Raw genomic sequence first — 22873 nt, forward strand, 5'->3', positions numbered from 1 at the left:
GGCGTCTGGGAGCCGAAGGCTAGCCGCTCACTCAAGCCGCCACTTTCCTCTTGGGAGTGGTTCGGAGCCGTGTGAGCAGCCAGCCCTCAGCTATGGGAGAAGCACATGCTACGTAAGAGAATGGATCTTTCCACCTCTCAAGTCAGAGCTGCTGAGGGTGAGCCATGCTCCGCACCTGCCTCCCTCTTCAACTCCACCTCGTTTCATCCACAAAACCAGCCGAGGCCTGGCTGTGGGCTACACATCCACCTCGACCCTGTCTCCCTGCTGCTGGTCCTGCCGACCATAGCCTCACGACAACGCTGTGCTGGGGGAACCTCACCGCCTGATGCTGTGGGTCCCCCGTGCTTTACACAGTGCTCATGCATGCGGTTTCGTGTCAAGCTCCTGGCCATCTGTGAGGTTGCCAGGCAGCTGATGATGCCTCATTTTAGTGATGAGGGGGCCGAGGGACCAGGGAGGTGTGCTGACGGTTAAGAAGGCGGCTGAGGGGAGTGAGTGGGAGTCTCTTGACCCCATCCCTCTGACTGATACGATCCACGGCGCATCCCATTAGAGGCTGTTTTCCCGACACCTCCTGTCCCCACATTGCACCACTTCTCAGTCTCATGCCTTTACCCTTGTGATCCCACCCGCCTGGCACGGAGTTTCACTCTCCACCTCCCTTACTCCCATTGTCTTCGAAGCTCTACTCAGGGACCAGTCTCCTCCACACGGAGCTCCTCCCTAGGGCTCTTGACTGGATTACCAAACACACGGTACCACATTGCCTAATTCTGGTAGGTTCTGAGTTGCTTTCTCATGGGTTAATTTTGTGTGTCCGCCCCCAACCCCAGAGTGCGAGCAGCATGATGGCAAGGCCTGCATCCTCGTTCACCCCAACACCCAGGGAGGCTTGGCACATGTGAGATGCCCACTGAACACCTGCAGAATACAGTGAATTTGGTGGGGAAGTGCCTGGTGGAGAGGTGTAACCCCACAGCGGGGGGAGAGGCAACCCCAGTCTTGCTGACTTGCCTTGTACCCTCTCCCAGTCCCTCCTGCCACGGGCAGTGTCTGAGCTGGCTGAGGGCACAGCCCACAGGTAGGCAAGCCACCTGCCCCGCCCGACAGCGGCTCACTGTGTCAGGAAAAGACTCCTTTCCTCAAACAGTTGTGAAATTAACATGCTTTGATTTAGGAAGAGCAAACTGAAACAGCATTTGCTCTGAGTGGACCCACTGGTTTTAGAAGAGAATGATATTTAGCCCTAATAAGAAGAAAAGGCCCCTCTGAGAAGAGCCCGGGGCTCTCGGCTGCCCTCCATCAGCCACCTCTCCCTGGACCCCCAGCGAGGAAGGGGCTCGGACCCCAGTGGGCTGTGACTGCTCTGAATCCACCTGGCCCCCAGAAGGGGTGATGTCTTAGAAGAAAGCTAATGTCAAGAACCTAAAGGTCTTCAAAGCAGGGACTCTTTCCATGTCTACCTCTGGGAGACAGTGGATTCATAGTTCCCAGTCACAAACTGGCCATCCACCAGTTCTTCTTACAAAACAAAATTAAAGGGTGCCTGGGTGGCTCAGTTGGTTAAGCGACTGCCTTCGGCTCAGGTCATGATCCTGGAGTCCCGGGATCGAGTCCCGCATCGGGCTCCCTGCTCGGCAGGGAGTCTGCTTCTCCCTCTGACCCTCCTCCCTCTCATGCTCTCTGTCTCTCATTCTCTGTCTCGCAAATAAATAAAAAAAATCTAAAAAAACAAAACAAAACAAAACAAAAAACAAAATTAAAGCCCCAAATCCTGTTTGCTGTCATCTCTTTTCCTGCTGGGAAGATGTGCAGTGAACTGCAGCTTCTTTTTTTTTTTTTTTTTTAAAGATTTTTTAAATTTATTTATTTAACAGAGAGAGACACAGTGAGAGAGGGAACACAAGCAGGGGGAGTGGGAGAGGGAGAAGCAGGAGAGAGAGAAGCAGGCTTCCCACAGAGCAGGGAGCCCGACGCGGGGCTCGATCCCAGGACCCTGGGATCATGACCTGAGCCGAAGGCAGACGCTTAATGACTGAGCCACTCAGGCGCCCCTGAACTGCAGCTTCTAATCAGAACTTAAACTTGGGTGAAATTCAACAAGACCCACAGTCCATCTCACCTCCCTCAAAAAGGAGCAAGGGCAGGGAGGGGGTCTAGAGAGAGAGAGAGAGGGCCTGCTGTTCATGGAGGAAAGGGAAGACAGGAGAGAAGAATGTGCTAAAGAGACGACCACCATATAGAACAAACGTCCTAAGAACCTCTGAGCCAGTCCACGGGACAAAGACTGATACACGAATTACCTCCTGCAACAAGGGACAGTGAGAAAATCTAGCAGAGAAGCAGTTAGCTGACTGTCGATCCAGCCAGGGAAGGCTCCCTCGAGGCCCTGTCCCCCAACCTACTCAACAAAGGGGCAGCATCTGGTGGGGACGAAGGCCAAATGGTCAAGGAAGCCAGCAGTGGCCAGCAAAGCGCAACCCCTTCTGTGTGTTCTCTGACTTCCGGGGCCGGAGAAAGCCTGGAGCTGGTGCTACCATGAACACAGAGGAGGTGGCGGGTCGGGGGCACCTGCTGGATGGCCAGTTCCTGGAGTGCCTGATTTATTTAATTCCTCTAAAAATGAGGGCTTTGGGGCTCATCTGCTTATGGCTCCCACAGTGCAGAAAGATGGAGCTTCCAAGAGACTAGGATTCAGCCACCAGCAGCTGCCTCTGCACACCACCCATCAGCTCCTGGAGTGTCAACATAAAAGGCGAGCCGATCCACTCGGAGCCTTCCTGGTCTAGGGTTTGGGGTGGTGTGGAGGGTTTGATTTCTCTGTTAATTTAGCCCAAGTGATGAAGTAACAAGTCTTAGAACGTGGAATGCCGACACACTGCCCGATCTGCCCTAAACACATGGGGATCCCCAGGGGCTGACTACGGAATATGTGGTCTTGGCACGCACGATGCTGGTTCCAGCAGAGGCGGGGACGCGCTGATGGCTCAGCTGAGCTCTGCACAGATCCTGGAGGCTATCTCAAGTGACAAAGGCAACGAGCACCCAGATTACAGGGCGGCCCTGCTTCCAGGGAGCCAAGGGTTAAGAGTTAATTGGGGTTAATGACAACGCAGCATGAACCCATCCCTAAACGGGAACTGAACTTTCAAGGCGTCCTTGAAGTGCAGCGAAGAAGTGTTCAAGGATTCTATTTTTATTTCTCAAGTGGCTGTGTACACTTCGGTTTGGGAGTTTTTATTTTCCCAACTTGAATGACAATGTCTGGGGATTCATCCACAAAAAAGGAGAGGAGCTCTGAGTCAGCGAGGGACCTCAGAGGGACCACAGGCTTCAGGGCTGTGGGCACCGGGCCAGGGTTTGCCTCTGGTGCTGCCCTGGCTACCCATGAGACCCCAGAGTGCAAGTGAACCTCTCAAAACATGTCATGTGTGAACAGGTGGCCAACAAACATCAGCCCTGGCCATGATCCCCAATGGTACTGGCACACACCCACGTTCTCACACCCCACACCACACTCCATTGGTCTTCCAGACACCCCAGGTCAGGGAATCCAAGTAGCAGGGGCCAAGTGAGGACCTCCAGCCAAAGAACATCAGGTTGCTCCTATTCTTAATGGATTTCCATCACCTGCATCCAAGTTCAATAATGGCCTGAATGCTCTGTGGGAACTCAAGTTCATCCCAACCAAACAGAAAGGATCAGCCACCACGCAGAGGACGGTGAGAGCCCGACAACAGGTGTGCATCTGAACCCGGGGCGGCAGCCTCTGTGCACCAAGCCCAGCGAACCATTATCACAGCCCATTTGCCAAAACCCTATGATGGGATGCATCACACCATCTAGAGTCCACAGGATCCAGATCCACAGGGATTGGTGCTTGCACATGAAACTCCACGAGAAGGGGGTTCTCCCACAGGGCAGAGCTCAGCAGCCACCTTCTGAAGGCCCAGCCCAGTGAAGGGCTGGCCCAGAGCACGAGCGGGGCCTTGCCGTGGGAGGGGGCTCTGCCAGGACAGGCTGCTGGGCTTCAGACACCAGCCCAACCATGATGGAGATGCTGCCGGCCCTTCACCCATCCATCCCTTGAGTTTTGTTTCCCTGGTGGAGGAGTAATGGAGGCAGATGGAGCACACCCTCCCATCCACAGCACAGGTGAGCATCACCCCCCACCCCCTGAAGGTGCTGCTGAAGGCAAGTTACTGCATCTTATTGTCCCTGTGCCACCACCACCCTCACCTAGAAGGGACTGGGAAATGCTTACTGAATGGGCCGAGAGATGGAAGATTCAGGGAATGCCTGAAAATAAAAACGGACAGTTGATGCCTAGATATTCTGAAAAAGTATGTTTCCGGAGCACATACCCTTCTCCAGCTATCACCTCGAGACGTCCTGCAGCAGAAAACCAAGTCCACGCACGCCAAACGGTTCAGCCCCACTTGAAAGGCGTGAGCGCAGAGACATGTCCTACCTGCAAAGGCAAGTGTGCACTTGCTGGAAGAAGCTGCAAGAGGCTGGAAGAGGCTCTTGGTGGCCCCCAAACTACAGAACAGAGGCAAGAAACCAATCCCGCACGGCAGCCAATCAGACCAGGATCAGGAGGTCGGCCAGGAGAGACTTGTCCCACTGCCCGATTAACTGGGAAGAGGATGAAGCTCTGAGGCGCCCTCCCCGCAGAGCCACCTGCGGGCCGGTGAGGTCGCACCCGAACAAGTTCTGCCGAACGACTGGTGCAAACCTTGTCTCGACGTCGAACTGGGGAGCTGCTGGGAGCCTGATTTTGAGAAGCCACGGAGGGGGCGGCAGGCCCAACCTTGCACATGCAGATAGCTCCTACTGTCACAAGCCCAGATCGCCCCCTCCTGGCAGCTGGGAAGGGGTTGGCACAGAAGAGGAAGGATGAGAACCTCCTGACAGAGAGGTTGGAATTGCTCCCAGGAGGCCGGCAGGCGAACGGCAGCCATTACACATGCACTCCCAGACCAGATGCACCAGTTCTGAGGGGGAGGGCGGGACGCAGGGCTGTCCTGCCCCTGGAGTGCTGCTGGCCGATACCCGGGGAGCCTGGGTGACACCGATCCCAGCCCTGTCAGCCTGGAGATGGCCAGGGCGCCTGGGCTCTGTTGCTCCCCAAACACACCGACTGGCAGGCCGCCTGTGACCACCTGACAGCTGAAAGCATCCCCAGGGGCGCCTGGGTGGCTCAGATGGTTAAGCGTCTGCCTTCGGCTCAGGTCATGATCCCAGGGTCCTGGGATGGAGTCCTGCATCGGGCTCCCTGCTAGGCGGGGAGCCTGCTTCTCTCTCTGCCTCTGCCTCTCTGTCTCTCTGACTCTCATGAAAAAATAAATAAAACATTTAAAACAAAAACAAAACACCATTCTAAAAAAAAAAAAAAAAAAGCATCCCCAGGTCCCTTCCTCCAAACCTCCGGCTTCTCTTTTCTCAAGGCAACTGCAAACAAAGCAGACCTAGGAAAGGACCCAAATAACCTCCTTCTCTGAACCCTCTGCTCTAAACATCCCCTGCCCTACTTAGATGAGATAGAAATCTTCAGTTAGGGACCTGAGGTTTGTAACCTATCTTTATGGTTTGTCCTCTGGGAGGCCAAAAAAAAAAAAAGAAAAAAAAGAAAGCACATCTCCGCCTGAACCCATGGATGGCAAAAAAGAAAGATCAAGAAACTCATCCCGGAGCCTGGCTGCCGAATGCGGTGTTGAAGATGTGTGGGACAAGGAGCTTCCTGGGAGGGACTGACAGGTTACAACCCACAGCAGGGCCCCCTCAGTACCCGGAGGCCTGGCTGTGCACCGCTGGGAAACAGCTCACGTATGGTGACTGCCACAGGACGCAGACTGTGTCTTTCCAGAACGCACGCTGTGGCTCCCAGGCAACTGTCTTCACTATCACGTCATAATCTCTGGCCCCAGCCTCTGGGATAGGGACAAGTCCCACATACCTTGTCCAGGTGTCCCCCTACCCAATCATCTCCAAGCCCCCAACTGGGAGATGGTTGGCACCGCATTTGGAGGGGATGCTATTGGCAGGGAGAAGAACTGTGCCCACAAACAGGCCATTCTCACCCCAGAGCCTCCCCCTGCCTCTGAGCCGTCACCCAGAGAAGGCTTTGCCTTGGAGACAAGGGAATCCACACCACTAACACCGCCTGAGTGCCCACACACAGCACCTTCCATCGAAGACCTCTTCTTGACCCCGACACCCTGGGAATTGGTTATTGGCTCCAGTTTAGAAAGCTGAGCTGAAGGGGATAAGGTAACTTGTCAAGACCTTGTAACGACCGAGACGTGGCTGAGATCAGAACTTAGGCTGTGTGTATTCAAGGCCAGCCCCCTTCTTCGGGTGTCTACTGCCTCCCTGGGTTATGCCCTAGAGAAAGTCTCTCCATCATCTCCACCCCCAGCAAAGCTGCCTCCCTCGGGGGCAGGGGCGGAGGGCTGGGCTGGCCCGGTGGTGTCAGCCTGGCACATCTGCTGTCCCCCCAACCCCCTATCGGAGGACAGGCCTGTGTGCCTGTGTTGTCTCTTTCTCTGCTGAAAAGCCAGATGGTGCCCGGTGGTGGGCAGAGTTCCAAGGATTTGGTGCCAGAGCTGTAACCCTTGTGGTGGTGGTGGTGGGGGGGATGATAAATATTGTGGAAAACCCACATAGTCACTCACTTAATGATTATACGCCATCAGGCTTATTAAGGGCAGCCTGGCTCCTTGCAAGCATGAGAGAGAGAGAGAGAGGGAGAGAGAGAGAGATGGGTCCACACCCACCTGCCCAGGTGAGAAGACAGGGGCCTGACCTTGACCGAGGAGGCCTTTAAGGATAGTGATGACAGAAGGGGGGCCGGACAAGACGGTGTGTGTGACAGCAAGGGGGGGGGGCTCTGTCTGGAGAAACACACCTGCCTTTGGAGGTGGCCTCTGTCCTAACACTTCACTGCTTGCATTTTAGGCACCAATGAGGAGGTGGCAGAGAGATGGGGGAGCCACCCTAGACTTCCTGGCATGTGGTCAGGTCCTGACTGTTGCCCTCTGCCTTCAGCCCCCAAAGACAGGGTGCCCCTAAGGCCATGCTGTGGGGTCACTTTGTCCTGGCAGTGAGGCATAGAAGATGACCCACGCCTTTGGGAAAAGAGGAGAAGCCAGCGGGATGTGGAATTTTTCTGGCGGGAGCAGTGGCTGTCAGCCCTGATGAGCCGTGGGCATCAGCAACCCCAAGGGCTTACGGAGGGACTGGGCCAGCACACCCGAGTGCTCGTGTTCGTTCAAATGTTCACAGAGCAACTGCCCTCTGTGAGGCCCATGCTGGTTCCAGACGTATGGGTCAGGTACAGCCCTGACCTCGAGATGCTCACAGGGAGACCAAGTAACCGAATACACATGGAAGTCCAATTATTGCCATGGCAGGGGTTGGGGGGAGAGTCATGACCGCAGGTGTCTTGAAAGGAGGCCCCTGAGTTCAGTTCTGAACGAGTGAGTGCTCGTCAGACTCTGAAGAAAGGGAAAAGCACTTGATGGCCAGAGTCGTGAAAGCACCCAGTGTCTTTGGAGGACAGTGGCCAGTGAGTGTGGGGCAGTGGTGAGAGAGAAGGTTCCAGAAGGAGACTGGAGCAGACCACACCATGTGAAGGAGCGTAAATGCTGCCTTATGGAAAGGAACTTCTAACAGGTTTCAAGCAGGGAAATGACAGTCACATTTACCTAAAACCAGTGTTGAAAGAATGAAGTTAACAGAAAAGCTCTGTGGCCTTGGAACAATTCTTCTGCCAGAGGCGCCAGGCCTGCACTAAACGGATGGGGGCTGAGCCCTGCCTCAGGCTCTCCTGAGTCCTCTGGGGAAGACTCCTCTGGGTCTTAATGGGACAAGGCTTAAAAGGGACTATACTCTGTTCTGGGGGGCAAAAGAGAGAAGGCACAGCAGGGATGTCCCGGCTAGTGGGCCACACGATAAATGGGAAAAAATGCCACCTGGGCCCTTGCGGCGAGCCCTGTGGGAGCCAGAGCGAGCGAGCAGATGCCAAGACGTTACTTTCTCCCGCACTGCAGGCTTGTCTTACTGGTGCTCACTGTTTAGCCACTGAAGTCTCTTCAGGGAGAATCAACACCAGCTCTGTGTCGTGGTCTATTTATGCGGAATGTCAAGGAAGGGGAGATGAAGGGGAGACAGCGCTACTCCCCCCGGGCTGTGCTTCGCCTCACACATGAAAAAGCTAGAGGTACTCTTCGGGCTGGGCCGTCTGACCCAGGGCCTGGGAAGAGCTGTAGGGGCCAGGCTAGGGGTCAGCTGGTCCTCAGAGGTCCTTAGAACAAGAGGCCTTGAGGGGAACAGGTAGACTCTGCTGTGAGGGAAGGGGGTGGGGAGCCCCTGGGCTGTCCGTCCTGCCCCTCAGCGGCAACCCTGGAGAAAAGCACCCACCCATCATCCCCCAACCACTTGATTCTGTCAGGACTTAGGCTGAGATACTTTTGGCGGCTGGTGCACGGGCCTCCTGGGCCTTAGAACCTGCAGAGCTGTTGGCAACCCCAGTAGCCAGGTGGCATCTGACTGCTTTTAGTGTCCCCGCCCTGAGGATGTGAGGAGGCTGCCTGGAGTTTGTGCAGCACTGGACGAGAGATGCCAGCTGACAGCCGTCGGTGTTCTGGCGCCTTCCCTGCCTCACTCCACTCTGGCCACTTGTCTCTGTGCAGGACGAGTGGACGCGGTGGGACTGCTCTGCGCTGGAGTGGGAGGGGAGCGAGGGAGGGAAGTCAGGTGCCCAGAACACGGGAGCCCTGCAGAGAGGAGCACAAGCCAAGCTGGCTCCACCCCTTCTCTGCTGACGTCAGACCTCGAAATAGACAGATTGGGGAGCAGGAGTCTTTGCCGACACCGAGTAACCTTGGAGGTGGGGAGGGAGGGGAGATAGGGCATCAAGCTGGCTGATTAACAAGCTCTGCCCACCTGGGTATAAGACATTGCACTCACATGCCCAGCTTCCTCCCTAGTTGATGGTAGGAGTGAAAGGCCTCTCCGTGGGGCTGGCACACTGTGGGCTCTAAGAGGAAGCCAAGAGCACTGCCCGTAGGGACGCAGGAGGGACCTGTTGGCCCTGGGTTAACAAAGAAGGCACTAGCAAAGGGATGCTGCTGGAGCCCCTTTGCTCCTGGGGACACCCAGAGCCTGAGAACAGTCTGGTCCGAGGAATGATGTTCTCTGTCTGCACTGAAGTGCGTGAGGCATCACGAGCAGGTTACCTGTGACGCCAGGCTGGACACCTGCGGACGTGGGGCCATTGTCCTCCCCTGGAGGAGGCAAGGCACAGGGAGACCCTGACGGCTGCCTCCACAGTGGCAGCCTGGGGGCAGTTCTCTAAGGGAGACCAGAGCAGGCCTCTCGCCGGGAGACTGTTTAGCACGGGGACAGGCCCTCAGCCAGCCGGATTTCTCAAAGGGGAGAGGACACAGGTTTCTCCTCAGAACTGGTTGAAGGTACAGATTCCTGGGCCTTGAAGCCTTAGCTCTGCTACATTGGGCCGGAGGTAGAACCCAGGAATGTATGTTTTTAACAAGTACCGGAAGATGGTTCCTGGCACTGAACCTTGAAACACAGGTGAGGCTCACGCCGCTGACCTGGGGGAAGGCAAAGAGCTGGACAGGGTTCCTAGGGGCCATGGACCTGTCTCTTGGGTGGAGCACAACCTCCCTACAGCGGTGAGGGTTACGCGTCACAGCCCCCCAGTCGACACCCCGCACCCGGACCGGTCGTCTCTTCCCTCCTCTTGTCAAGGTTTCCAGAGAACGTCTCAATCCGCGGCTAGAGGAAGTCCTTCCCAGAGCCAAACTCACGATGCCCTGCTGCGCTCTGTGACCATTCCTTCCAGATTCACGCTCACCACGAAGCATCTGCTCAGCAAAGCGCTCTGCAGCACCTCCCTTTGCACTTGAAGGCTTATTAAAATGTACCTTGGTCTGCTCTCAGCTCATCCTGCTAATTTATCAGATGTCATCATTAATATGCACCCTAATTGTTCAGCTCTCCTGATGCCCATCACGCTCGGGCCCCAGGCATCTCTGCCGGCTGCAAACCCTCTGGACTTCCTCGGCTCCTGCTTTCTCCTCTGGGCGGGCCTGCGGTCTGGAGAACGTGCCCAAAGACACTTTGATTCTCGGCACAGTTTGCACGGCCAGCACCGCCGGCTGGGATGCCAGCAACACGGAGGAGCATAGTTATTACTTTAGAACGAGTGCTTTATTTAATTAAACAATTACTGCTGGGGCCCTGGGGCGCTATTTAGAAAGACACCAGATTCTGCTCACAACAGACACCCGGTAACAGGAAGTGAGCATCGCTCAGGGAGCAGCCAGAGCCCCACAAACCTCAGCAGGGCCCCCGCGAGTACCACGGGTCCTCAATGCAATGAAAGCATCAGACAGACACAGGGCAGGAGGGGAAAACGGGTTGGCAGCTATGGTTCCCATCCTGGTTAACACAAAATATTTAAGAACATTCCACCTTCCTCTAAAACCACTTAGCAGGGGCTGTTGGGTTCTAGATGATGGTTTTTTTTTTTTTTTTTTTCCCTGTACTTTTGGGGGAAATGAAACAGAAAGTGGGGAGGAGGGGAGCGGAAGATGTGAAATCAACCAGGATATTTTCTTCAAGAAAACAAAGTCACTTTTAGCCCCAGAAAGGGAAGGCTGGAAGCAGAGGGGATGTGGAGCATGGAGATGGCCTGGGCTGAACTGTTTGGGGTTAGCCTGGAGCAACTTGAGGGGAATGGCTGAAAACGCACTCAGGTTGGTGGCAGGGTCGGCCCAGGACGCTTGCGAAGTGAGGAGCAACAGACATTGATCCCCACTTGTACCACTCATGGAGAAGGCGCACTCAAGCCTCCAGCTTGGGCTGCCTGGGATCAGCGTGGAGTGTGGATAAAACGGTCCTGAAAAAGCACAGTGCAGAAGGTCCCCAGCAGGGATGAGCACTCCCCACGGAGACCTATTTGGAAGTTTCCCAACCAAATGGGCCTGCGCAGGAGCGTGGGCCGTGGGTATATACTTAACAAGCCCCGCGAAGCTTCCCAGGCTGCACGTGTGCATCCCTGGCTCTCTCGTAGGTGGGCTGCCCGAGTCCACCCCAACCCCACGTTATGTCTGCCTGCTTCCACACGAATCAGGCTTTGGATTGCTGCACCTTTGCACGTGAACACCTGGATACTACCTTTACGAGAGAGAGGCTTCTAAAAGCTCTATTTATAAATACTCAGTTTTCATAGAATAACATTTTACACCCATTAGAAAAACTAAGTACTTAAAAGAAACCTGCAGCCAGTCCTGCAAACTAACAAACTTTGTAACAAATAATTACCCCTAGTTTGTTTTATGCATTTGGACTTTCATACAGTAGGGTTTCTTAAGAGCTGAGCATGCTGGGGTGGGGGTGGCCAGGTGATGGCACACAAGATGATTTCCCCCATCCCAGGGCACCTCCCTGGCTGAACTGAGGAAGGGGGTAGGGCGGAAGGATGAGAATCCAGGCCGATTTATCTGAGATCTGCTCATGCGCCCAGGAGTCAAAACAGCTTGCCCTGGGCAAGTGGTGTTTATAAGCACGTACTCGTACTCGTGACTTGCCAGACAATGGATATGGGGGCAGGGACCTGGGACATTCTAACAGGGCAGAGAGATGCTCAAACTGCCATTGTGACGAGGGGGTCTGGGCTCAGGAGCTAGGATGTAAGTGCCCTCCACCCACCAGGTCAGAGTAGAGAACGCAGGACCCTGACCAATGGCAACGGGCAGCTTCTGAGACTTGGGGGAGGGACGGTGGGGGCTGTCCAGGAGAAACTAGTCCAAATTCCCATCACCTGGTATCTTTACTGGGAGCACTGGGGATTAAGTGTCACTCTCTATGCTGGTGTATCGGGTGTCGGCCATGGAAGAGGCAGGATGTGGGGGTGATGGATGGCGGGCTTAACGCCAGCCGACAGAACCCATGTCCCTGAGAGGCACAGTAAAAATAAAAACAATAGTCTCTCACGGAGCTGGAGGAGGAAGCTCAGCCCCAACACCCAAAGGTGCTGGGGGTGGGGTAGGGGGCAGTCGCCATGGCCCAGGGAGGTGCTACCCAGGTCTGCACCGAAAGGTGAGGGCTGGTCCAGAGCAATGCTGGGCAGCAGCTGGGCAGGCACTGGGGATGTGCAGGAGGCTGTGCCCAGGCGGCGGGAGCAGTGGCAGCCGTGGGTGATGGGCGGGGGGCTGGGAGCTCATAGGGTCCCTTGGCAGGAGTTGGGAGACAAACCACAGTGCTGGAGTGAGTGACAGAGCAATCTGAATTTCATTTAGAAACGACTGGGCTGGGGGGATGGAAAGCACACCAAAAACCAAGAGGCCATTCCCGGGATGAAATATATAGACAGCTCCCTAGAGAAAAAGAGAGAGAGAGAGAGAGAGAGAGAGAGAGAGAGAGAGAAACACAGGCCTGTCCCTGTATTATTGATTTCCTTGAAAAAGAGAGACAAGCTAATCCTTTCAAGTCAGTCACTTCAATGTGAGCACCGGTGCTTGTTTGAAGTCAGCAATCCCTCAACGTTAGAGACCCAGCTCTTGTTTGGGTAGTGGGCCCACGCATTTTTGGGGCATCGGGCAGAAAGTCATTTGTCATCGAGACCCAGGATCATGGGTTGAAGGTGGAGGCTCAGCACGTGGGGGAGAGGCTCATAAGGACACCGTGCAACCGGCTGAAGACATTGCAGACCACCCCCACGCCAAGTTCCCGGTGTCGACCAGGCACGGGTCCCGAGGGCTACCCCGCCCTCTGCACCTGCAGTGACTGCCCAGTATGACTGGCATCTTCTCACGAGGGGGGTGGGGGAGAGAGAGGCCAAGCAAAACGGACCTTTCTGAGCATCCAGAATGCGAGAAGGGGAACTTGTGACCAGAAGCACATTGTGGGGAGGAAGGGGAAAAAAAAGATGGGCTTCCCTGGTAGGTCACCATCCTACAAAAGGTACACTCCGATGTTCCAGACCCCAGGAGTAAGCCCACGCAGCCAGGAATCTCTCGGTCCATTACTGAGTCCCGACCCATGTGCGTCAGACAGGAGGGCACGGTGGCCCAGAGCAGGGAAACTGCCATCAGGCCATTTGTGAGCTTAGGGCTCTGCTCTCTGCTTCCAGATGGAGCCAGCCCACAAGCCCTCCCTAGAGACAGCTCATTTGCCCTCTGGGGCCACCCTTCTTAGTTAACTGCTGCTGCCTTCCACTCCAGGTTCCTGACGGTGGCAAATCCAGGGGCAGCGTCCATGCGTGTCCTACTGGAATTGTGCTCTGGGGCAGCTGGCGGTGTTCCCGAGAGTCCCCACATCCTGTCAAGTCACTGCGGCTGCTGAAACTCGTTGTGCCACACTGTTTCCCTCCTCGCTGGTCCTGAAGGCCTCTAGGCCACCTCCTGCCCCAGAATTGGTAAGAATAAATATTCAAGTGATGGCAGCGGTGACCCACTTATTAGCAGATGCCACAGCCCCAGGGCACAGTGGCTGATGCTGAAAGAACACAGAAAGGGACTGTGGGAGGGACAGGAAACGTCCTTGGGAAGACACGTCCAACTCCAGCGCTCCTTGAGCGAATGTGAGAAGTCTGCTCCACTACTAGGAGCGAGGGGCAGCAAGAAAGACAGCAAATCAATCAAGCAGACAGACAGGGTGTGTGGACACGGATCACTGAAAGGACACCATCGTTGAGCAGCGTCGCCCCACCCCTCTGCAAACATCAAGCTCCAAGGGCTGATGACCAGGCGCGACCCACCCCTTCTTTCTGGCCTCGCCAGCAGGACTGCCCGCAAGCCTAGCAAGTCTGTTACCGGGGCCGGAGGACGGGATGGTAACCCCCCATGGAAGCCAGGCCCAGGGGAAGTCACAGTCCTCAAGCCTCAGTTTTCTCTGCCGTAAAGTGGCATGATGCCACGGGCCTTACTGTGCGGCTGGGAGGACCCGATGGGAAAGGAGAAAGGAAGCGGTAATGCGTCACACCCACGCAAAGCCGCCACGGGAAGGGCCGGTCAAGGCCTGGCACAGCCACGGAGGTGCGTCACTCCCCTCTCCACCTCCTTACAAAAAGGACGTTTACCCGTTTTAGGAAGAGACCCCGGGGTTTTAAAAAAGGGACTGCATGCTGTTTTAAATGTTGCAAACGACAGATACAATTATTGCTGCGTAAGCCTGAGCCAAGACGGAATCAGAAAACGGACTTCCTGGCAGAGAGAGAAACCGGACTCTCGGTGAAAGCCTAGAAGACCCTTCCGATGTTAACGTGAGCCCGAATCGGACTGCCCTACACGTGTAGGAAGAGCCCAGCAGACAGAACTCCTGAAACTCCCACGCAGCCCCCAACACACACCCTGCTTCTTAAAGGGGGCGCCCAGCAGAAGGTGACAGGTCATCTGCCAGGCACGTGCAGGCCTCCATCTCTCCCCCGGGCCACCCAGGCCCTGGAGGGGGATCTCACAGCTCCTGTGTCAAGGCAGGATGGCAAGCCAGGGTGACCTTGTCCTGCCCCAAGGCAGCCCACGAGGGGCCCCCGCTCCATACCATCAGTTTGTGGCCGAGTCTCCAGGCAGGATGAGCCCGCTCTGCCATCTGCGCTCCCGGCTCTGCTGGGCCGGCGCCTGCTGGGCTGCCAGTGACCTAGCGGCATCTGTCCACCTGTAAGAGGCCAAGGCCACTCCTGTGAACCGGGAGGAGCTCTTGGCCCTCAGGGAGTCCCACTGCGGCCCCAGGGCTTCCCCCTGACACTCTAAGGGACGGCAGCAGTTACAGGGCCAGGCCCTGGGGCAGGGGGTGTGAGGGACGGGCTGGGAAGCGCTGCTGGGATGAGGAAGTGAACGAGTACTTGGCAGTGCCCTGGACTCCGGGGGATGGCGGCACACAACCTGCTTCCCAGACACTGGGGACGGTTGGATTCCTGGACGGAAATGATTTCCGTACAACCCTAGTACCACTTCACCCCTGGTCCGTGGCTCCTTCTCACGGCATAGGAGAGAGTGATGTGCTCAATTCTGACTCTGTTTTCTAGCAAAGCCAGAGAAGCTCTGCAGAAAGAATCCCAAGATATTCCCCAGCCTGGAGGCGAGGTTACTGGTTTGAAAGAGTAGGGGCACCCAACACTTTCCCACTGATCCTTCAAAGGAGCAGGAGAGGCGGGTGGTGGGGTTCTGAGAATCCAAGGCCAGCTGATAGCAGGTCCTGATGTTGATTCTCATGGGCTCTTGCCAGGGCTCAGGTCACTGAAGGCTCCAGCTGCAGTGGCTTGTGGGGACGGCCCTGGAAAGCACGTGTGACTCACGGGACCCCTGCCTCCCAGTGCCCCGCTCTGTGGCTACTCCAAGGAAGGAGAGGGAGAGACTGACTCATATCAGCTGCACTGGCAATCACAGGATGTGGACGGAGGTCGCAGGGTGGAGGGGAGGAGGAATTTTCCATCTGTTAAGGTCAAGGGCTTTGGCAGGTGACCGGGAGCCGCTGGGAGAAAGCTCCCTTCTTATCATGATGCTATGCACAGGCTGGCCTCTGGGTATATAGTTAATACCCCAAATATCCTCATTCTGTGTGTGCATTTCAATAGCGTTCCTGGGAAGACACAGAAAAGATTGTTTCCAGAGGACTTTCTGGAAATTAAACCACAAAATGAAAGCCTGTACTTTTATTCCCCAGAATGGACTGTCCCAAAATAGCAATGAAGAGATGGTTATTACAAGGCCCTTCGAAACACGCCGGCTGGGAAGGTGCATCATCTACCTGAGACAAGGAGATGGTTGTGCACGGGCTGGGGGTGCTTTAAAGCTGCCTGCCGCTTTGCCTCACCTTTTGGTGAAGTCTCGCTGCCAGCAAAATCAGAAACCGCAGGTAGAAAGAGGTGCAGTGGGAGTCTCTAGAAGGGATGAACAATCTTCTGAACATGAATGACTGAGGGGTGGGGGGGGAGTATAACCCTCCTCCTTAATGATCTGAAGAGGCCACCTGAGGGAATGAAGACATATGGTTGAGCCCTGTGGGTCAGATTGGGGACGGGAAGATGTCCTCACCTGCAACAGACCGCTCAGGACCAAGGAAGGAAACCTCCGAGTTTGCCAATCCGTCCCAGCTCCCTGACAGGGGAGGCCTGAGGGCGGATGCCCAGCACCCAGCGTGGAGGGTCAGAAGGCACGGTTCTTCAGGAGCCACACACCCTGGGAGCCACACGCAGAGTTGTAAAGTAACTCCTGAGACAGTGTGGAGTTCCGTCTGCCTTGAATTTCTCCAAACCAGGCAGAAGAGCACATCTCAACAGAATACTTGCTGTGCCAAGCCCCCACCAGGGGCCCGGGAGGTGGGGGAGGGGGACAACCACCCAGCGAGAACAAGGCTCTGCTTCTGCTCACCCTTCCCATCTCTGTAGCTTTCACAGGCCGGGTGGCAATCAGCCCTAGGAGTTATAAGCACAGTATATGCAAGGTGAAGGCTTTCCTGAACGGCTCCTTCTGTTCCGTCAGGGAGTTATTGAGATTCAGGGAGGGAGGCTCCCATCATGTGGAATGTTTACAGGAATAAGTGAAAGAACAATTTAATAAAGCACTAATAATGCTTCTCAATAATTTACCAGGCGAATGGCAGCGGCCAATATTCCTAGCACTCCGTATCTGTCTTGCTGGGGAGGGGATGAGCCAGGCAGATTCAGCACAGACTCTAACAGCCTCTCCTGGAAAGACCCAGCTGAGGTCTGGTCCCTCTGGCAGGTGCCTCTGCCCTGGACATGCTCCTGTGTCCGTGCTGAGCCTCTTGGACCCCTTCCTCCCGTCCTCCTTCTGCCAGTTAGAGGTCCAGGTGGGTTGTTACACTCACTGATACTTTTGCTAATTTTATCAATGACAGTTTGTTGAAATGCTGAGAGGTTAACAGCCTCAGCTGTGCTGACCTCCTGATCTCCCCCTCCCCCTCCTGGCGGGGGGAGGGGAAGTGGGGAACTGTGCCAGGGAATTAACTTGCTACCAAATTCCTACCAGACCTGCGGTGGGGGGATATGAGATACGATTCTACTAAAAGACAAGTTTCTAGTCATGGGTGAACTCGCAAGACAAAAACCAGACCATCCGACCGCTCGGGCAACGCAGGAGAAGAAAACCAGTCTCTCCCCAGGCTTGGGCCATAGGCTGGCTTCAGTAGGTCCACAGGGTGGGACTGGGAAGGCAAACCCACCATTCAGTGGCCCTGGGTTAACAAACTCAGAACCAGATACCAGCTGGCAGGGCCTGCCGAAGCCTTTGCCAGGATGGGGGTAATTAAGTCAGGAGGCCAACTCCCTGAAAGGCTCGGCTCTCTCCCGAACCCTGCCTCCCACTCCAAATCAGCCAAGTGGCCACGTGTCAAACTGTGTGTCACCTCGCACACCTAAATCTGTGTCGGGGTTAAGGAGGACCAAGAAGAGGCAAAGAATATTAATAGATGCTGCAAAAGGGCGAGGGAAGCATTTCTGAGTCCCACCCACAAAGCAGGCAGAGATAAATAACGGCCTGTGGTTTCGTGTCTTATTACCCAAGACCCGTCTGGCATGGTATCCAGCTCCAACCCGCCCCTCCTGCCCATGGCACAAAGCAGTCGATAACAGCCTAGAGATTCATCTTCTTCCCCCACCTGTGGGGAGGAGGGGAGACAGGGACAGAGCTGGGCTGATCATTCCCTACCTGGAGAGCCTGTTTGTGGTCAGGTCCAACCATAAGATGGCTCAGTCCCGCCTGCCCAGTCAGGAAGCCCGGCACCTCCCATATGCTCTTGGGCTGGCCAGCAGTAAGGTCAAAACGTGGCAAGTCTCCAGGAGATTCGTTCTGACACTCTTGAAGAGCTGTGCTAAGAGCCATGCCCCTCAAACCCCGAGCTCAATTTACAAGAGTTCACAGCCAGGAGCTGGCAATGTCCCGAATGCCAACTCCGAGCCATGTGTGACCAGACACGAAGGCTAGATTCTCAGTAACGGGACACGGTTTCTGCCCAGAACCATGGCCCCAGTAACTAGCCAGAGCGGGAAGCTGTGTAGACCCTCCTTTCTGGGGAGGGAGCTCGATCAGAGAGTAAAGTTCAAATGCCCCCGACCAGCCAGGCTGGGTGGGGGCCGAGGGGCCGAGGCGAGGCCACTCACCAAGTAGATGCGGTAGGCGTCCACGCGGCGCAGGGGCCCCCAGCACGGGTCCGTGTCGTTGTGCTTGCTGTCGGCCTCCACACCACAGGACTCGTTGCCAGTGGCGCTGCTGATGAAGAGAAGAGTGGTTCAGTGTGGCCCCCGCTTGGCGGGAAGCAGGATGGAACGTTCCACCACCAAGCCTCCATGCCCACCGCAGCTGCTCCCGGGCCGACCACCTCACTTGCCAGGAATCACAGCCTCCTGTCTCTGGGCAGGTGCCACCTACTAATGCGACACCACTTCCCAGCGACTCGGGGGCCCCCGGTGGGGATCCCAGGCATCTTCCCAATGGGGCAGGGAGGGGGACAGCGGTGTTGAGCGGGCTTCCAAAGGACAGAGCGCAGCCAGCTGTGGGATGCGCAGAAAAGGGCTTCGGGCCTCTCCATGCTTCAGATGCCGACATGTTGGCTGGGCCTTGTGCTTCTACCAAAAACTACCTTGACTGGCCGAGGAAGGCTGTTTGACTACAGCCAGTGTGGTGGTGGGGGGGGGCCACTCACCAGGTCACCTGCATGAGGGAGAAGGGCACGGCGGCAGCGTAGATGGCCAAATCCCCGTACAGGTAAATGATGATGCAGAAATAGAACAAGTTGACCCCCACTGAAAGGAACAGAGTCACTGTCAGGGAGCCACAGGGGCGCCTGTGTTCCTTCCTGACAGTCAGGTCTCTACCTCTTCCACACCGTTCCTTTCTCCAGGCTGTTTACTTTCTACAAAAAGAAAACAACTAAGTCCCATGGCTTGTTCTGGCTGGCTACACTGTGATGTGGCAGGAGACACGGCTGCCCGTGATGTCACAGTCACCTCGGAGAGGCTAAGTGGGGCTGGAGGCCTCAGAGGCTCTGAATCCGGGCAAGTGCAGGGCTGGCTGGGGAGGATCAGAGGGGCCTTCATGCTTGGGACAGGCTGCTGGGCAGGAGGAGGAGAGAGGCCCTGAGTCAGGAGCCTGAGCCCGTGTGTCTGGACCAGCCAAACACAGGACTCTATGAGAAAGGCTGGTACTGAGGATCTGAAAAGCAACAAAAAATGGTCCAGCTTCTGAAGCTGAAATCAAGAGGGTAAAAAGCCCCTGATTTCCAAAGACCAAGTGCCTCATTCAGAGTCTGACTGATCACCAAGCCCCGGGGATGGGAAGGCGTGGCCTGGGGTGCTGGTGACAGAAGGGGCAGCAGGAGGGCGTGTGCAAGATGAGCTCACGGTCAGAATGTTTGCCAGGGAGGATGCTGCCTTTGGATGGTGCACGTGGAAGCTCCCTCTGCAGAGGCAGACCTTGCTCCCCTCTCCCCCCGGTGGGGCCTGAACCAGGAGATGGGGATGCAGCTTCCAGCCCCAGTGCCACTGATCTCGCTTCCTGGCCGTGGCAAGTCCCCGACCATCTCCTATCCTGTACAGTGAGAATTCCACCTGTGCTAAATTCCATATGTGATTCCAGCTTTAAAGACCAGGTGTAACAGCTCTGAAAAAAGCATCCAGGCCCTACAACCTCAGGGTCATGGCCGCAGACAGCCAGTCCAAACTCCCTTCAGACTGACTGCTCGTGTTTGATATCACGGGCCTCAAGCTCCTGGCCTCTCTGAGAACAGAAAGAAAAACGAAGTGACAGCCCCCCTCTAACGCTGGTGGCTTGGAAGAGCCTCTAGGGTCCCCAAGGGGAAAGCCGGGGATATGTTCCTCCTGGGCTATTTGAGGTCAGCTCTGCTCCGAGGAGTCTGGGGGAAAAAAGACTAGGAAAATACGGTCCTTGTAAGAACCCCAGAGGGCCTCAGATAGCATCGATGTCCAAGCTCAGTGGCCCCTGGGGTCTGGCTGCCACTCACACCCCAGGCCCCAGGTACAGCCTGTGCCTCAGCTTGTCTTTCTGCTCTGATGCCAATGCTCTCTGCAGAGAGGCACTGTCCCCTCCCCACGCACCCTCTCCTCCACTCACCTGTGGACTGCAGTTTCAGCCATTTATAAACTGCCATTGGCCCTCCCTGATCAATAAACTTCATTACTAAACACAAAACGGGAGGATCAATGAGCTTCCTGAGAAGACAGTAATGACGAGGCCTGGCATTGCTAGTCACAGGAAGTGAGCCTGGACCCCAAGGGGGCTTGTTGTGGAGAGTGGCAGTCCTTCCGATGGGGAGGAGAATGACCCTTGAATTAGGAATAGGGCAGAGCAGTGGGTTTCAGCTGAGAGGGATTTCGCCTCGCCACCCCGACCAGGGATCAGCTGACAAGGTCTGAGGATGTTCTGGCTGTCATGACTCGGAGGTGCTAGGGCACCTAGTGGGTGGAGGCCAAGGATGCTGCTCAGCCTCCCACAATGCACAGGATGGGCCCCAAGACAAAGAATGAGCCAGCTCAGATGTCAACAGTGCTGAGTGTGAGAAACCCTAAGCAGAGGAGAAGGCGTCCCCTGAGCATGAGGCTGCTCTCGTATGAGTGTGTTCCTTTCCTATTAGATCTGGATGAACTAGAAGTCTAGTCTGTAAGGGGATGGGGAAAAAAACAAAAACAAAAAACACATGGGTTCCCAGAACTGTTAAAGAAATCAGAGTGGACTGTAAAACATGCTAATCGGAAAGGAGTTTCAAAGGTCTTATGTCCTCTCTCCAAATGTACATCTTCTTTCCAAAGCCCGCATTTGGAGGGGGACTGCGTGCGGTTGCCAAGAGGAAATGTTCACACTCTTATCTTCATCTAATGAGATGGGGAGAGATAGAAACAGAATACAGGAAAAGCACAGAGCGGGCTGCACACAACCAATCTGGTTTTCATGGATTCTGGAACCCTCTGTGAAGCTGGTAGGGAGGCAATCTTTGGCTGATGATCATAATCTTCCGGACTGGACAGTGAAATCACACCACCAGTGATAAACCGAATGCTTAATGTCCTGAGAAGCAGTCAAGAAGACTGGTTTCTATGATCTCCCAGGCTTCGAGTTACTGCAACCACATTCAAGACTAGAAAGAGCCAGTGGAGATGCCCCCCCTGCAAACAGGGGCTGTGACAAAGGGGCAGAAAATCTCCCAAAGAGAAAATCCTTACAGAGAAGAGGATTTGAGATCTGTCTGTCTATGAAGGGGGAATGGGCAGGTTTGGGCACTAAAAAGCTAAGCTCTTAAACGGCTCATCTTCCCAAAGAACAACACTTGCCATGGAGGTGCACAGTGTTGTCACTGAACATCTGAGCTGGGGCAGGGGGATCCTCTCGGCTGCAGGCAGTCCCACTACGGAGCAGACAGGGTGGAGAGGGCTCGTAGTTAGACAGATCCCCAGACAGCAACCCGTGCGTGGACTCCTTGCGCCCTCTGCTGGCCACCAGGGCGTGGGGGGGGGGGCGGACGGAAAACCAGAGAGAGAGAGAGAGAGAGAGAGAGAGAGAGAGAGAGAGAGACAGGTACACACAGGCATGTGCATGGTGTATCCTACCACCATCATAGGGATCTGCCCTGCGTTGTCCTAGACTGAACAGTCCAGGAGAAAAGAGAGACAAGTCAGAAGCGATCAAGCAAGAGGCACAAAGCTACCAGCCGGCTCCATTGGCTTCCTTCCTTGGAAAGCTGCTTAGGATTCCTGACCTCTACCAGCAGGAGGAACCAAGTAGCTGCTTCTCTCTTCCTAGCGCTGATGAACAGGGAGGGATCCAGGAACACAATGTGAGCGCTTCAGGCCTCTCGGCAAGGCGGCTGCTCCAGTGTGCTGGGAGCCGGCCCACAGTCTGCTCCTCTGCATCGCCTGCCCCATCCCTAGCTGTCAAGGTCTGTCGGAAAGTACCCCCCTTCGCCCTCACCCCACCTTGAGAAAGAACTCATACCTTTATTGAAGAACATGGAGGCCATCTGTCCCATTTCCACCCGGTCTGTGATTTCAAAAAGGTTCAGAGATCCACGTCTCTCTGTGGAGCCAAATGAACAAGGAAGAGGAAGCGGTTTTCATTTGGAAAAGCTCCTAGAGGAGGTCCTGAGCTCATTAAATTCTCCACAGTAAGGAAATCCTAAAGCATTTCAAATTCTTGTGAAAACTTCTAATGTTTCGCACTTGAAATATTTTAAAACAGTCTACAGAAAGGGATCCTAGGGATGCTCGCTATGGATGAGGGGGCTATGGGGTGGGGGGAGCTGGGACACTTGGCCCTGGCTTGCTCGGCGGGACCCGGGATGGGACTGGTCAGGCATGCATGCACGGTGGGACAGGAGGATGAAGTCAGACACCCCACATTTATTCGAGCTTCCAGTGTGCCCTGGGTACTGAGGTAAGTAATCTGCCCAAGCTGCAAACATTAGCAAGTGGGGGAGCTAGCAGGGTGAAGCGGGGACCCCAGGCTCGTGATCTGGCCAGAGGGTCTGTGTAGAGACTCCCCGTCCTCTCTATAAAGAAAGGGAACCCTGTGGACCGGAGGGAGGTGCCAGCCGGCCCAGAACCCCAAGACTTACGCACTGACAGGATGGGCCGTTTCTCTGCCCGCTCGTAGTTGTCCTGGACAAGGACATCACTGTCAGAGGCCGTGGAGGAGTCGTCATCTTCCTCCTCCTAGGAGGGGTGGGGCGGGGAGGGGGCACATGACGCTACAGAAAACCCATGGAAAACTGAAGAACCCATTTCCTTTGTTATTTCTTTCCAGAAGGTGTCTGACTAGGGGCACCCCCCCAGCACCCCCATGCTCTCTGACCAGGGGCACCCCCCAGCACC

General features: G+C 55.4%; 1 protein-coding gene across 3 annotated transcripts in view; it reads right to left on the bottom strand.

The window, feature by feature from the left end:
- The window catches only part of TMEM104 (transmembrane protein 104), a 55023-nt gene that overhangs the window by 21000 nt on the left and 11150 nt on the right, over positions 1–22873 (bottom strand). For 2 of the 3 annotated variants that reach the window (XM_035026087.1, XM_035026088.1), the window contains exons 5-8: positions 22618–22714; positions 21999–22079; positions 18697–18796; positions 18155–18263 (exon numbers count right to left, since the gene is read on the bottom strand). In XM_035026087.1, coding sequence (XP_034881978.1) covers positions 18155–18263; positions 18697–18796; positions 21999–22079; positions 22618–22714 — 387 coding nt within the window. The remainder of the gene's footprint in view (positions 1–18154; positions 18264–18696; positions 18797–21998; positions 22080–22617; positions 22715–22873) is intronic. The other variant, XM_035026089.1, reaches the window with a different exon arrangement.

The sequence above is a fragment of the Mirounga leonina genome, unplaced genomic scaffold (genome assembly GCF_011800145.1).
Source record: "Mirounga leonina isolate KUSES-001 unplaced genomic scaffold, KU_Mleo_1.0 Mir_197, whole genome shotgun sequence".
Lineage (NCBI taxonomy): Eukaryota > Metazoa > Chordata > Mammalia > Carnivora > Phocidae > Mirounga > Mirounga leonina.